The 13923-nt window shown below is 39.4% G+C and overlaps 1 protein-coding gene across 3 annotated transcripts in view; it reads left to right on the top strand.

Moving 5' to 3' along the window:
- STK4 (serine/threonine kinase 4) overlaps positions 1–13923 on the top strand; it is an 83750-nt gene that overhangs the window by 37599 nt on the left and 32228 nt on the right. For 2 of the 3 annotated variants that reach the window (XM_070744712.1, XM_070744713.1), the window contains exon 10: positions 10724–10875. In XM_070744712.1, coding sequence (XP_070600813.1) covers positions 10724–10875 — 152 coding nt within the window. The remainder of the gene's footprint in view (positions 1–10723; positions 10876–13923) is intronic. The other variant, XM_070744714.1, reaches the window with a different exon arrangement.

The raw sequence follows: 13923 nt of genomic DNA on the forward strand, positions 1-13923 counted from the left end.
GAGAGCAGTTAATCAAAAGGGGGAGCTCCAACATAACTTCAAATGATAGATTAGTAGAAAGTTAACTCAGAACTTATTTTCTTCTTGGTGTTACTAATAATGTTAAAAACAATTACTGAATTATTCTAACTATTGCATAAGGATTATTTGGCATGTATATACAATATGTCCCCAATATTTATTTATATTGTCAGGCTCCCAAAAGCAAGAAAGACACACAAAGTTACTTATTTATTCTTTTTTGCCTATAGACAGAAACTCTACCATGTATACCAGTGCCCCCCAACCTTTTGGGCACCAGGGACCAGTTCCTTGGAGATTTTTCTGCAATCATAGGGGGCATGGTCTCATGTGCTGCCTGCATCCCATGCATTAGGCATCAGTTGTTTGCGCAACATGCTGTGGACCAATGTCAGTCCACAGACCCTTGACATATCCAATGTACAAATGAGAGACTGACGTAAATATCTCTGTTAGTATTACAATCATTGGGAAACTTGACAGAAAACTCAGAAAAAAGTTTCCCGATGATTGTAATACTAACAGAGATATTTACGTCAGTATATTAATATATAATTATTTGGCTGCAAATTTTGCTGCAAAGCAGCAAAGATGCTTCAGCGAGGGTCTGGGTACATATCTCTGGGCCTCCTTACCTGGACCTTTTCCCAGGGTCATCCTTTAGATGTGGCCAGGAAAATATGCTTTTAATGTGTTGATGAAAGGGGGTGAGACCGGTACAGGGGTGGGTTCCTCCTGCTTCGGATCAGATTATCTAAACCATTAGCACCTGCTGGTGACGTGACGATGGCGTCACAGATCCAGTTCGATTGTTGTTGGTCCATGGGCACCGCCATCTTTTTTGGGGAATTTTTGGTGAATTTTTCTGTGTTTGGATGGCTTCCTCCTCTGTTTGAAAAGAGCCCTCCTGCCCATGCCCGGGGTAATACTGACCTTTATTTCTTCACCCGAAGCACAGCTGATTAGCTCCTCAGCTGTGTTTTGGGCTGAATCGTGTTACTGAGCATGCACAGAAGCGAAATGTCACGAGCCCTCGGAGAGGGGCGGCATACAAATCTAATAAATTATTATTATAGAAACATAGAAACATAGAAGTCTGACGGCAGAAAAAGACCTCATGGTCCATCTAGTCTGCCCTTATACTATTTTCTGTATTTTATCTTAGGATGGATATGTGTTTATCCCAGGCATGTTTAAATTCAGTTACTGTGTATTTATATACCACTTCTGCTGGAAGTTTGTTCCAAGGATCTACTACTCTTTCAGTAAAATAATATTTTCTCACGTTGCTTCTGATCTTTCCCCCAACTAACTTCAGATTGTGTCCCCTTGTTCTTGTGTTCACTTTCCTATTAAAAACACTTCCCTCCTGGACCTTATTTAACCCTTTAATATATTTAAATGTTTCGATCATGTCCCCCCTTTTCCTTCTGTCCTCCAGACTATACAGATTGAGTTCATTAAGTCTTTCCTGATACGTTTTATGCTTAAGACCTTCCACCATTCTTGTAGCCCGTCTTCAATTTTGTCAATATCTTTTTGTAGGTGAGGTCTCCAGAACTGAACACTATATATTATATTATATTATTATTATTATTATTATTATTATTATTATTATTATTTTATTGGATTTGTATTATTATTATTATTATTATAATATTGGATTTGTATTATTATTATTATATTGGATTTGTATTATTATTATTATTATTATTATTATTATTATTATTATTTTATTGGATTTGTATTATTATTATTATTATTATTATTTTATTGGATTTGTATTATTATTATTATTATTATTATTATTATTATTATTATTATTATGCACACGCAAATGTCACGATACAAACCGTTGGTGGAAGCAAATGGAACCCATCCCTGGGTGGGTGGGTAAGGTTGCTCCCCTGTTGACATCTCTCAAATACGTATTTCGTGGCTGTTACCGCTTCTTTAAGAGATAATGGTAAGTGAAGCAAGCAAAACCCCAAAACGAATAGAATATGAAAAAATTCATAAATAGATAAATAAAATAACAAGAAGGAAGCTGGTGGCATAAATGTGCAAAGACAGCTAAATGCTTGGAGATATATGTTAGGGATTGCAAGCAGCAGTTTCAGGAGAATCAGTTAAAAAGAACACATCCACCAATGATAAGATTTAAAACTGGTTTACTAGGGTTGGTCAGCCTTGCAACTTTCAGATGAGTGGACTTCCATTCTCAAAATTGGCTGGGGAATTCTGGGAGTTAAAGTCTACTTATCTTAAGTTGGTATGGTTGAGAAATGCTGTTGAACACGACATGTGAAGAATGTTTACGATTACTGTGTCCTATCCACTGAAAACCAGTGTCAAGCTGACCTGCAATTGTGTTTGTGGCCCTGAAATTTAGAGAGGAATATCATTTTTTGCAAGATAACTTGTGCCATATTCAATACATGGGGTGTTCCACATACATTTATTTCTAGAGCGCTCTTTTTCTGCTTACCATTTCTGCAGTAATAATTTCTTTCACAATTTCATTAAATTGATTTAGCTGTAAAAATTTATCAGCCTTGTATAAGATTCTTCATGGGAAAGGGTTTTTAATGATCACTATAACTAAATGGTGTTTTGAAAGCAATTGAATTGGGGTCATTAATATCCTGGAGTGGCTCATATTTCATGCCTGGTGTTAAATAGTTGAAACAAATTATAAACCATTTCTTCATAAAGTAGGTATGCTGTTTATCTGTTGGGCCTATCAATATTTTCTTAGACACACTTTCAGCGAAAATTTTATTCGTCAGAAATATGTAACATTTAATTCATGAGCCATAGTAAGGAATTTTCTACCCTCGTCTGTCATTTTGTATTTGGTTCTGATTGGTTTTTGCAAGCTTATATCCTCCATGATTATGCCACCCTTAAATCTAGTTTGATGATGGTACAAAAACATTTAAAATAGAGAATGTTGAGAAATATTACAGACTCTGCTAAGAAAATGCTCATTGGCATTATTTTTTAGCTATTGTTTGGACCAAGAGATGGAATATTTGCTAGTACAGTACAGTACTTTTCTTTTTAAGGTCATTGCTTGAATAACATTGTTTCATATTTATTGGTTTTGGCAAGAAGGCAGTTCAATGCTTTTTACTTCTCTGAATGAATTAAAATATTTGCTTCCTCCCCATAAGTATTATGTTATGAAAGAGTAATATAATTTTTATTGACATGAATTAGGATGTTCTTTAGTTTCATTTTTAATGTTTGCCACTGCCTCATATTACTACTAGAATGGTGGAAGGTCTTAAGTATAAAACGTATCAGGAAAAACTTAATGAACTCAATCTGTATAGTCTGGAGGACAGAAGGAAAAGTGGGGACATGATTGAAACATTTAAATATGTCAAAGGGTTAAATAAGGTTCAGGAGGGAAGTGTTTTTAATAGGAAAGTGAACACAAGAACAAGTGGGCACAATCTGAAGTTAGTTGGGGGAAAGATCAGAAGCAACGTGAGAAAATATTATTTTACTGAAAGAGTAGTAGATCCTTGGAACAAACTTCCAGCAGACATGGTCGGTAAATCCACAGTAACTGAATTTAAACATGCCTGGGATAAACATATATCCATCCTAAGATAAAAATACAGGAAATAATAGTATAAGGGCAGACTAGATGGATCATGAGGTCTTTTTCTGCCGTCAGTCTTCTATGTTTCTACTACCGTGTTTCCCCGAAAGTAAGACAGTGTCTTACTTTCTTTTTATCCCCAAAAGCCCCACTATGTCTTACTTTCGGGGTATGTCTTATATTGGAAAAAACGGTGCGCGCTGGAGTCAGAAAAAGACATAGACAGATGGGGAGGGAGCCGGCCAGCCGGCGAAGCCCGGAGTGCGCTGCCAGCTGGGAAGGAGGGAGGGAGGCGGCCCCCGCTGCTTTCCCTGCCACGCTGCTCCCAAGCGCCTTCCTCGCCGCCGCCGCCTTCTCGCTCTCCAGGTCCAGCTAGATGAGAGGCGATGGCAACGGCGGCGGCTGCGCGGTGCCCGTTAAGTTACCTCGTTGAGCAGGAAGGTAGCGCTGGAGTCAGAAAAAGACATAGACAGATGGGGAGGGAGCCGGCCGGCCGGCGAGGCCCGGAGTGTGCTGCCAGCTGGGAAGGAAGGAGGGAGGCGGCCCCCACCCCCGCTGCTTTCCCCACCGCGCCGCTCCCAAGCGCCTTCCTCGCCCTCGCCGCCTTCTCGCTCTCCAGGTCCAGCTAGATGAGAGGGAGGCGGCAATACCCCCGTGTTTCCCCGAAAGTAAGACATATGTCTTACTTTCGGGGTACGGCTTATATTAGCCGACCCCCCTGAAACCCCCGATACGTCTTACAATCGGGGGTGTCTTACTATCGGGGAAACAGGGTATGTACCAGTAAAAAAATAGGGGAGCATTTCATCCCTTTCAATGCAGGCAACTACAATCTGGCTGTTAAAGCTACCCTTCGGCTGTCTTAAAGCTACAGGATAGAACATTTATTTTATTTTTATTTATTCAATTTTTAGGCCGCCCTTCTCCTTAGACTCAGGGCGGCTTACAACATGTTAGCAGTAGCACTTCTTTTTAACAGAGCCAGCATATTGCCCCCACAATCTGGGTCCTCATTTTACCCACCTTGGAAGGATGGAAGGCTGAGTCAACCTTGAGCCGGTGATGAGATTTGAACCGCTGACCTTCAGATCTACAGTCAGCTTCAGTGACCTGCAGTACACAACACTCTTAACTGCTGCACCACCCCGGCTCAGAAATCCAAAGCAATCTATGGCATTTTGGCCCAGCTTTCCCCTGAACTCTGATTTAGATTCTTTTCTGATTATGTGGAATTTTGCCTTCTTGCTCCGATTTCCCCATACTCAATATGCAGTTGACTGTGATCTTTTTAATTTTCATGTTTTTGTATCAACATCCTGTGTTTACAGTGGATATTCAAACTGAAGAGACTGTGACATCACAAAAGTAACATGTGCAAATTTTAAAGTACAGTACTATTTTTATTATTGATTTTGGAGACAGAAATTGGGGGAGGGGGTTGTACAATCCCTGAATTGCACAAAGGTTCTTTTTCAAGAATCCTTTCACATGCTAATGGTTCTATAGCAGTGATAGCTAGCCTTTTTGGTGCTGAAAGCGCACATGCACACCCATGCATGTGTGACACCCTCCTGCCAAGGTGCATTCACAAGTGATCCCTGTGTGTACCTTGCACATGTGCACATGACCCCCTGTGCTACCACGTCCATATGTGCGTGTGACCCTCCACATGCACCCCACGCATATGCACATGATCCCCTGCATGCATGCGCAATCTCCCGTGCAGCTCCTGTGCATGCACATGTTCCCCCACACATGCACACATGCCCTACACATTCATTCATTCATTCATTCATTCATTCATTCATTCATTCATTCGACTTCTATGCCGCCCAGTCCCCAAGGACTCAAGGTGGCTTACAATAATAATATAAATAGAAATACAAATAGATACAAAACAATAAAAAGAAGTCGAACATAATCAAACTATAAAACCTCGTATTAAAAGAAACCCATTAATTATAAAACAGTAAAATCTCATATATACATGCCATTCATACAGTGTGGCCCTGCCAGATGTTAGTTCATGGACCCTCAGGCCTGCCGGCAAAGCCGGGTCTTTGTGGCCTTACGGAAGGCCCGTAGAGTGGGAGCAGTATGGACATCAGGGAGTAATTGGTTCCATAGAGCCGGGGTGGCCACAGAGAAGGCCCTCCCCCGTGGTTCTGGGGCAGACACCTCAAAACCAGCTGGCTGGTGGGAGGCACGCAGACATGCATGGTGGAGCTGAGCTGGGTTCTCTGAAGCTCTGTGGCAAATGTGCCATAGATTCAGAATCACAGTTCTATAGTATCAGACTGTGCATTGCGCTCATTCGTAAAATGATGACCTTCAGTTTTGACTTTTGCACAAAATTATGGCTGCTATTTTGGGTACATGGGAATGACGTAGGGAGACAGGAGGAAGAGTTGCAGTCCACAGAAGGTGAGAAGGAGGTGTGGGAAGTTTCTCAGAAGAGACTCTCCCTAGTTTTCTAGAGAGTAGAAAGGGTAGGGAGAAATTTTTCCCACCTTTCAAAATTCTGTTAACATAATCTTACTACAAAGATAGAATTAAGACTCATACTTCTGCTTCTTGACTATCTCAAAGGGCTCACATCATGGAAACATAGAAGATTGATGGCAGAAAAATACCTCATGGTCCGTCTAGTTTGCCCTTATACTATTTCCTATATTTTATCTTAGGATGGATATAAGCATTCTACTCGCTTTCCCTACCACCTGTTCACCCATTTTGAGACTGACAGAAATCACTACCCCTAAATCCTTCTCTTCTGAAGTTTTTGCTAACACAAACTGCCAATACAATACTCAGATTGAGGATTCCTTTTCCCCAAGTGCATTGTTTTACATTTGCAAACATTAAACTGCAGTTTCCATTGCTTTGACCACTAATCTAGTAAAGCTAAATCATTTGCCATATTACAGACACCTCCAAGAATATCAACCCTATTGCACACTTTAGAGTCATCGGCAAATAGGCAAACCTTCCCTACCAAATCTTCCCTATGTCACTCACAAACATATTAAAAAGAATAGGACCCAGAACAGACCATTGTGGCACAGCGCTTGTAACCAGTCTTTGCTCAGAATACTCGCCATTAACAACAACCAGACTCTTAAGGGTCTTTTTTTCCTTCTTAAAAGAGGCACAAGATTTTGACTGGAACTTTTGTAATGGTCTGCAGTCCTCACAGGACACTTCCACCTACCAAGCACCAGCAACAAACACATGGATGTATGAATAACTAATTTTTTACAGAATGCTATCATAAAACTAATACAGCAGCTGGGCTCAAATGTGTCCCAATCCAGGGGAAAACAGCAAAATGTAGCTCTTCCCTTTGTCTCCCAAGGTCATTCTCACATATCATTATATTAGAAAAGTAAAGCCCATCTGCTTCGTTCAATACACTTTTGACTTGGTAATTTTTCATGCAGAGCAATGGCTCCATTTTCTCAGTCAAATTGAAGATCTGAAACAGTATAATTATAGGAGCCTCAGAACAGCATCCTTTAAATGTGTAGACAAAGCATGATTGATCACATATTTTTTTAAGGGAGAGCTGAAGGTGCTTTAATAACATGGGGTTTTTCCCCGTTACATTTTATGCCTGGTTTCCAGTTTTGAAAATAACTTTTATAAGAGATGGCTTTATTATTGTTGCAGATTAGTTCTTTCTGCTCCAGAATGGCTTTTTAAAAAAATTATCAGTTGTAAAGCTTACGAATATTGAAATCATATAGCATTATTGATACACAGAAGCTGAGATCTAACATGTAACCATTTAGCACTTTATCACAAAATAGTGTTTATTGAGCATTTAAAAAGTAGGGATAAATAACAGCTGGTTACTTTGCAACGAGCACCTGTTTTCTATTTTAATGATAAACCTGACTAATGCACTACACAGTCAAGGTTTGTTTAACTAAGGTTTACCCAATAATCATCAATTATGAACACTCTGTCTGGCTTCATACTTGTTATGTCAAAAGCAAACAAGCAAGATTTAAACAAAACAGCCATGTTCTGCTGAAGTCTTAGGTCAGGGAACTGCTCCTTTAGAGGAAAAAACAACCACATACAGAGCCAAATTTGGAGCTTCTCAGACACCAGGTTTCTGAGCAAACAGCCACTTTGTCTTGCAAAGAATCCAACTTGAGCCTCTTTCGATCCATCAAGTCCCTGACAGTCTCCAGATCCTGGGTCAGGACATCCATTTAATTTCTCTTTTAGCCCAAGGTATTATCAGCATAGTGATGATAATCTTAACATTGACCAACAGATGATTTTTGCCAGAGCTTTAATAAATGTTAAGTAAGGTAGGGATAAGGCATGCCTTGGGTCAGCCCATACTTGACTGATTAGGACCGTGAACTTTCTTCCTTCTTCAATTTCAACACTGCTAAGGGAAGAGCAGAATTGCTATAAAGCCGTTTCCTTCAATCCCAACAGTTGCAGGTGGTTCAGAAAAGTACTGAAGCTCTGTGCTATTGAGAGTCAATCTAACAGGATCAGCATAGTGGTACTCCAGGTCCCATTGGGAGCTTTTGCCTTGGGCCTTCAGTCTCAGAGGACAGTTTAAGTGATTGGACAGCATCAGACGGTAAAGTGGTAGAAAGATGTAGGAAAATGGAGCATTTGAATTGAGTGGAGGAGAAGTAATGAATAAGAGAAGAGAAACAGCACAAGGTTTTCTGCGTATTTTCTGGATGGATGTTTTTTGTGCATATATGTACCATATTTGCACTTGTGTTTTGGAAGTATGTGTGAGGAAAATGGATTTGTGAGTGAAGCTTGTATTGGGTAAAGGCAGAGGTGTGGAACTATGGCCCTTTTGTGACTTGTGGACTTCAACTCCCAGAATTCCTGAGCCAGCATGGCTAATTTCAGGAATTCTGGAAGTTGAAGTCTCCAAGTCGTAAAGTAGGCCATAGTTCCACACACACCGGCTTAAAGAGTGGTTTTTTTCCGGGACTCAGATCTTTCTGGTATGCAAGTTCTGGACTGCCTGAATCCCTATGTCTAACCACATCAGGTTAAAGATTCTAATAAAATGTTCATGATAGTATGTGGAACATTGCAAGATTTGAAAAGTAAGTTGTTTTTCTTTAACAATTTGGACACATTGATTTGATCTTGCAGAAAAAAACTCAGAAATGTGTGTAGGTGGCAATTTACATGCAGAAATCCATCACTTCAAAACAATATCACATTTATATATGAATCATCTTGGTAAATAAGATGAGAGTATTGATGGTTTTATGTCTTTTTATGATTCATTTTGCAGATACAGTGGTACCTCTACCTACAAACGCCTCTACTTACGAACTTTTCTAGATAAGAACTGGGTGTTCAAGATATTTTTTTGCCTCTGCTTAAGAACCATTTTCCACTTACAAACCCAAGACACCAAAACTGTAACCGGAAAAGGCAGGGAGAAGCCTCCCTGGGGCCTCTCTAGGAATCTCCTGGGAGGAAACGGGGCCAGAAAAGGCGGGGAGAAGCCTCCGTGAGACCTCTCTAGGAATCTCCTGGGAGGAAACAGGGCCTCCACCTTCCCTGTGGTTTCCCTAATCGCACACATTATTTGCTTTTACATTGATTCCTATGGGAAAAATTGCTTCTTCTTACAACTTAGAAGTTAAGAACCTGGTCATGGAACAAATTAAGTTCGTAAGTAGAGATACCACTGTACTGCAATTTGTCAGACATTTTACATGAATTCCATTGTTTGGTAGAGCATCATCAGTTTGCCTTTATTCAGACCAGCATACTAGTCACCATATTTCTAGAGTTACATGGGTCAGTTTCTTAGCAGATCACATTTTTTTTTAAAAAAGTGTGCAAGAATATAGAACGTTAACAATTGGGATTTTTGTTGGTCTTGCAATAGGACATGATTTTTGTGTGAAAATATTGTATCTAAAATATCACATACTATCTCTTATAGATTCCTTTATTATCATTGATGTTGTTTGGGAAGGTATTATGTAAGATAATCTTCCAGAAATTAATAAAAACTTGGATTGATACTTCTTTTGAGGTTATGTTGAAGTTCTGGAATTTCCATTAAGGGAAAAATCAACCAACCAAAATGTGTATTTCTGAGCAGGCAGCACAAATCCGGCACTGCAAATGCCAGCAAACCTTTGCATCTGTCCTGGACCAAGATGAAATTTTTGCACTATGATACAATTTGCTATTAAATAATGGTTTTGAGTGTTGTGCTTTAGAAAAGCTTTTTATGAGTTTTATAGAAACTTCAAAATATGTTGGGGAGATTGTAATTTATTTATTTTTGCTTTATTTTACTATTATTTATAGTTGGCATACATTTTAGATTGCCACGCATTTTCCTTTTATGCTGCAGAAATTACGTTTTAGTCCACCTCATTACATAAGAGGTTTAATATATTTTAAAAGAACAGCCATCAAAATCTGGAAATATTTGCATTGAAACTGATAGTAATTTTAGAACAATCTTATGCATATTAATTGAGAAGCCCAACCACAGTCATAACATATAAGTGCACATAAAATTGCAGGCTAAATACTTCAGTTGGCATTATTATGCAGCTTCTAGATAACTGTAAAACATAAATTGCATTGACATGGCGGAAACCAAGGTTTACCAATCATAAATACCATGCAACAATTTTGCATTTTTTTGGAAAGAGGAGCAATTATAAGGATGGGCAGCAAAGCACTCTCAGAAACATTCAACAGATTTATCCAAACTAACAAAAAGAAAGGAGAAAATGTTTTCATAAAAGCTTTTATTTTTCATTGTTAAATTACCCTTTGATGAATTTTGAGAAAGGTTCACATGATGCTGCCCATCCTTATAATCTGCTCCTCTTTCCACGGTATAGGATTATGGTGATGATAGCTGTGAAATGAAGCCTACTACATTCACCGATAGGCTGATAGGACATATTTGCAAAATTCTGCAAATCTGTGAATCAGATTTTTAATATTTACTTTCAATTAGTCACAATTGAAACTTAAGTCATAATTGCTTAAAGGGGGTTATTAATATATGAAACACCCTCTTTTCTGAATCAATAAATGTGTCTTTACTTGTAGGGAGAGATGAAACCATGCAAGCTGTCCGACCATCTTTCCTTGACTATTTTGAGCAAAAGGAGAAACAGAATTGGCAAAACAACTATGGAAGGCAGGTATCTGAAAGATGTTCCTCAGATTGGAGAGTTCCTCTAGATGGTGATTATGAATTCGTAAGTAAAATCGGCCTGTTCTTCAATTATAATTTCTTCTGTTTTGACTGATGTGGAAAGAAACAGTCACTTCAAAAGCAAACTTGGTAAAAAACCAGAAAACACTTTAAAATTGTAGAAACATAGAAGACTGACGGCAGAAAAAGACCTCTTGGTCCATCTAGTCTGCCCTTATACTATTTCCTGTATTTTTATCTTACAATAGATATATGTTTATCCCAGGCATGTTTAAATTCAGTTACTGTGGATTTACCAACCACGTCTGCTGGAAGTTTGTTCCAAGGATCTACTACTCTTTCAGTAAAATTATATTTTCTCATATTGCTTTTGATCTTTCCCCCAACTAACTTCAGATTGTGTCCCCTTGTTCTTGTGTTCACTTTCCTATTAAAAACACTTCCCTCCTGAACCTTATTTAACCCTTTAATATATTTAAATTTTTCGATCATATCCCCCCTTTTCCTTCTGTCCTCCAGACTATACAGATGAAGTTCATTAAGTCTTTCCTGATACGTTTTATGATTAAGACCTTCCACCATTCTTGTAGCCCGTCTTTGGACCCGTTCAATTTTGTCAATATCTTTTTGTAGGTGAGGTCTCCAGAACTGAACACAGTACTCCAAATGTGGTCTCACCAGCGCTCCATATAAGGGGATCACAATCTCCCTCTTCCTGCTTGTTATACCTATAGCTATGCAGCCAAGCATCCTAGGTGGTTTATTTAAAGCAGACAATTTAAAAACATTTAGAATGCAAATAAAATCAACACATTATTCAACACACTTATTTTCTAGTTATATTATGGCTAAATAATTCAGTTACTGTGAAAATAGTATATACATTGTCCTTAACCTATATCCACAATTGAGCCAAAATTTCCATTGTTAAGCAAGATAGTTGTTAAGTAAGTTTTGCCCCATTTCATGATCTTTCCTGACATAGTTGTTAAGTAAATCACTGCAATTGTTAAGATAGTAAAATGGTTGTAAAGTGAATCTGACTTCCCCATTGACTTTGCTGGTCAGAAGTTTCCAAAAGGGGATCACATGACCTGGGGACATAGCAACTGTCATAAATACATGCCAGTTGCCAAGCAACCAAATTTTAATCATGTGACCAAGGGGATGCTTCAGCAGTCATAAATCACTTTTTTCAGTGCTGTTGTAACTGAATGGTCACTAATTGAAACATTATAAGTCAAGGAATACCTGTATAACAATTTGGTTGCTAAATGGCTACCATTATTATGAGCACTGCTGTTACGGATCTCTCGGTAGCATATTTAGAGGTGGGCTGCTAAGGTGGAACGGTGATGTGTGCTCACCGTAGTGGCTCACACGCAGACACGCAGGCGCGCCCATGTTTCAGTGCAAAACACGGGCGTGCCTGCGTATCCACGCACTATTTTGCTACCTGTCTAGGTGCAGTAACATAATTGCGCTGGACTCCACTAGCACTTAGAGCCACGGGGGCAAGCTCACATCATCGTTCCACCTTAGTAGCCCACCTCTGCCCGTGATGGCAAACCTATGGCACGTGTGCCACAGGTGGCATGCAGAGCTATATCGGAGGGCATTTGAGACATTGTCCTTTATCATCTCCAGCACTTGCTAGCTGATTTTAGGCCTCCTTTATGGCCATTTTCACTCTCTAAGCTTAAGGGAAGCCTTCTGAAGCCTGGGGATGGTGAAAAATGGCCTGATGGGCCAACCAGAAGTTTGTTTCTGAACTTCCAGTTGGGCCATTTTTCACCATCTCCAGGCATCAGGAGTCAATTGAGATGCTTGTGCGCATGGGTGGGGGAAATGTGCATGCATGGGACAGCATGGGTGTTGCGTGCATGCACAGTGGGAGGGCATGAGTGTGGGCACACATGCACGCTCTAGTGCACATGCTCACACCTTTTTGATATGCAAGTCAAAAAAAGGTTCACCATCACTGTTCTAGACCAGTGTTTCCCAACTTTGGCAACTTGAAGATATCTGGACTTCAATTCCCAGAATTCCCCAGCCAGCATTTGCTGGCTGGGGAATTCTGGGAGTTGAAGTCCAAATACCTTCAAGTTGCCAAGGTTGGGAAACACTGTTCTAGACTATCCCAGGGCTGTCAAACTCACAGCCTGCGGCCCGATATGTCATGCGCTGGCCATGGCCTCACCTGGTTTAGCAAAGGGGGAAAAGTCCCTATATGTCATGTGATGCTGCTGTAAGGCCACAAGTTTGACACTCCTGCGCTATCCTATAAATACATTTTGAAAAGATGCAAAAATAAGAGGGCTTAAATTTAACTGACTTGTTTGCGCTGTTACAGTGTTATTTATCTTTTGTGAACTAGTTTTGATTAAAATGATCTTCAGGCAACCTGAAGCTATAGTGATCATCTTGTTATTGAGATGTAGATTTTTAGCAAGTGTTTCTTGCAGCATTTTTAATACAATCTTTCTTTGAATCATTCCTTCAAGCCATACTAAATAAAGATAGAATAGTGGGCCAAAGAAGCCATCATTTCCCATTATTTATCTTATAAATATTGTTTAGCAGCCCTTCCTACCAAACTGCAGCACAGGGAGGGTTGAGAAGCAGGCTGTTCTGGGCCACAATTGACAGCCCACAAATATTTGACTTTTCTTTTTCAGCTGATGATAACATTAACAACTCGGGCTTTTTAAAGCTAATTTAGATAGCTGTAACACAAACTAAGCACAAAAGATCCTGGGCCTGGATTTAGTTACTTTCCATTTCCCTTCCCAATTCTATATTTTTTTTCCTTTTTATCTCAGCCCATTCTTTTTAGATTATAAACTTGAGGTCAGGCACTGTCTCTTGTTTTTATTGATTTGTAAGCGTTTCTGGGAGTCTTTGTGGCTGAAAGGAAGGCATGGATGCCATAAATAAATAATTAATTTGACATTGACAGAGCTTGGAAAATCATCCCAATTTTGTGTACCCTTGATAGATTGTAAGAAGCTGGTGTAAGAAATTAGATCTGTGTGGACAAGCTAAGTGTTTAAGAATCTGAGTAAGATCATTGTGATGCTTTTGACCCTTT

This window comes from Erythrolamprus reginae, chromosome 3 (assembly GCF_031021105.1).
Source record: "Erythrolamprus reginae isolate rEryReg1 chromosome 3, rEryReg1.hap1, whole genome shotgun sequence".
In the NCBI taxonomy this organism is placed as follows: Eukaryota; Metazoa; Chordata; class Lepidosauria; order Squamata; family Dipsadidae; genus Erythrolamprus; species Erythrolamprus reginae.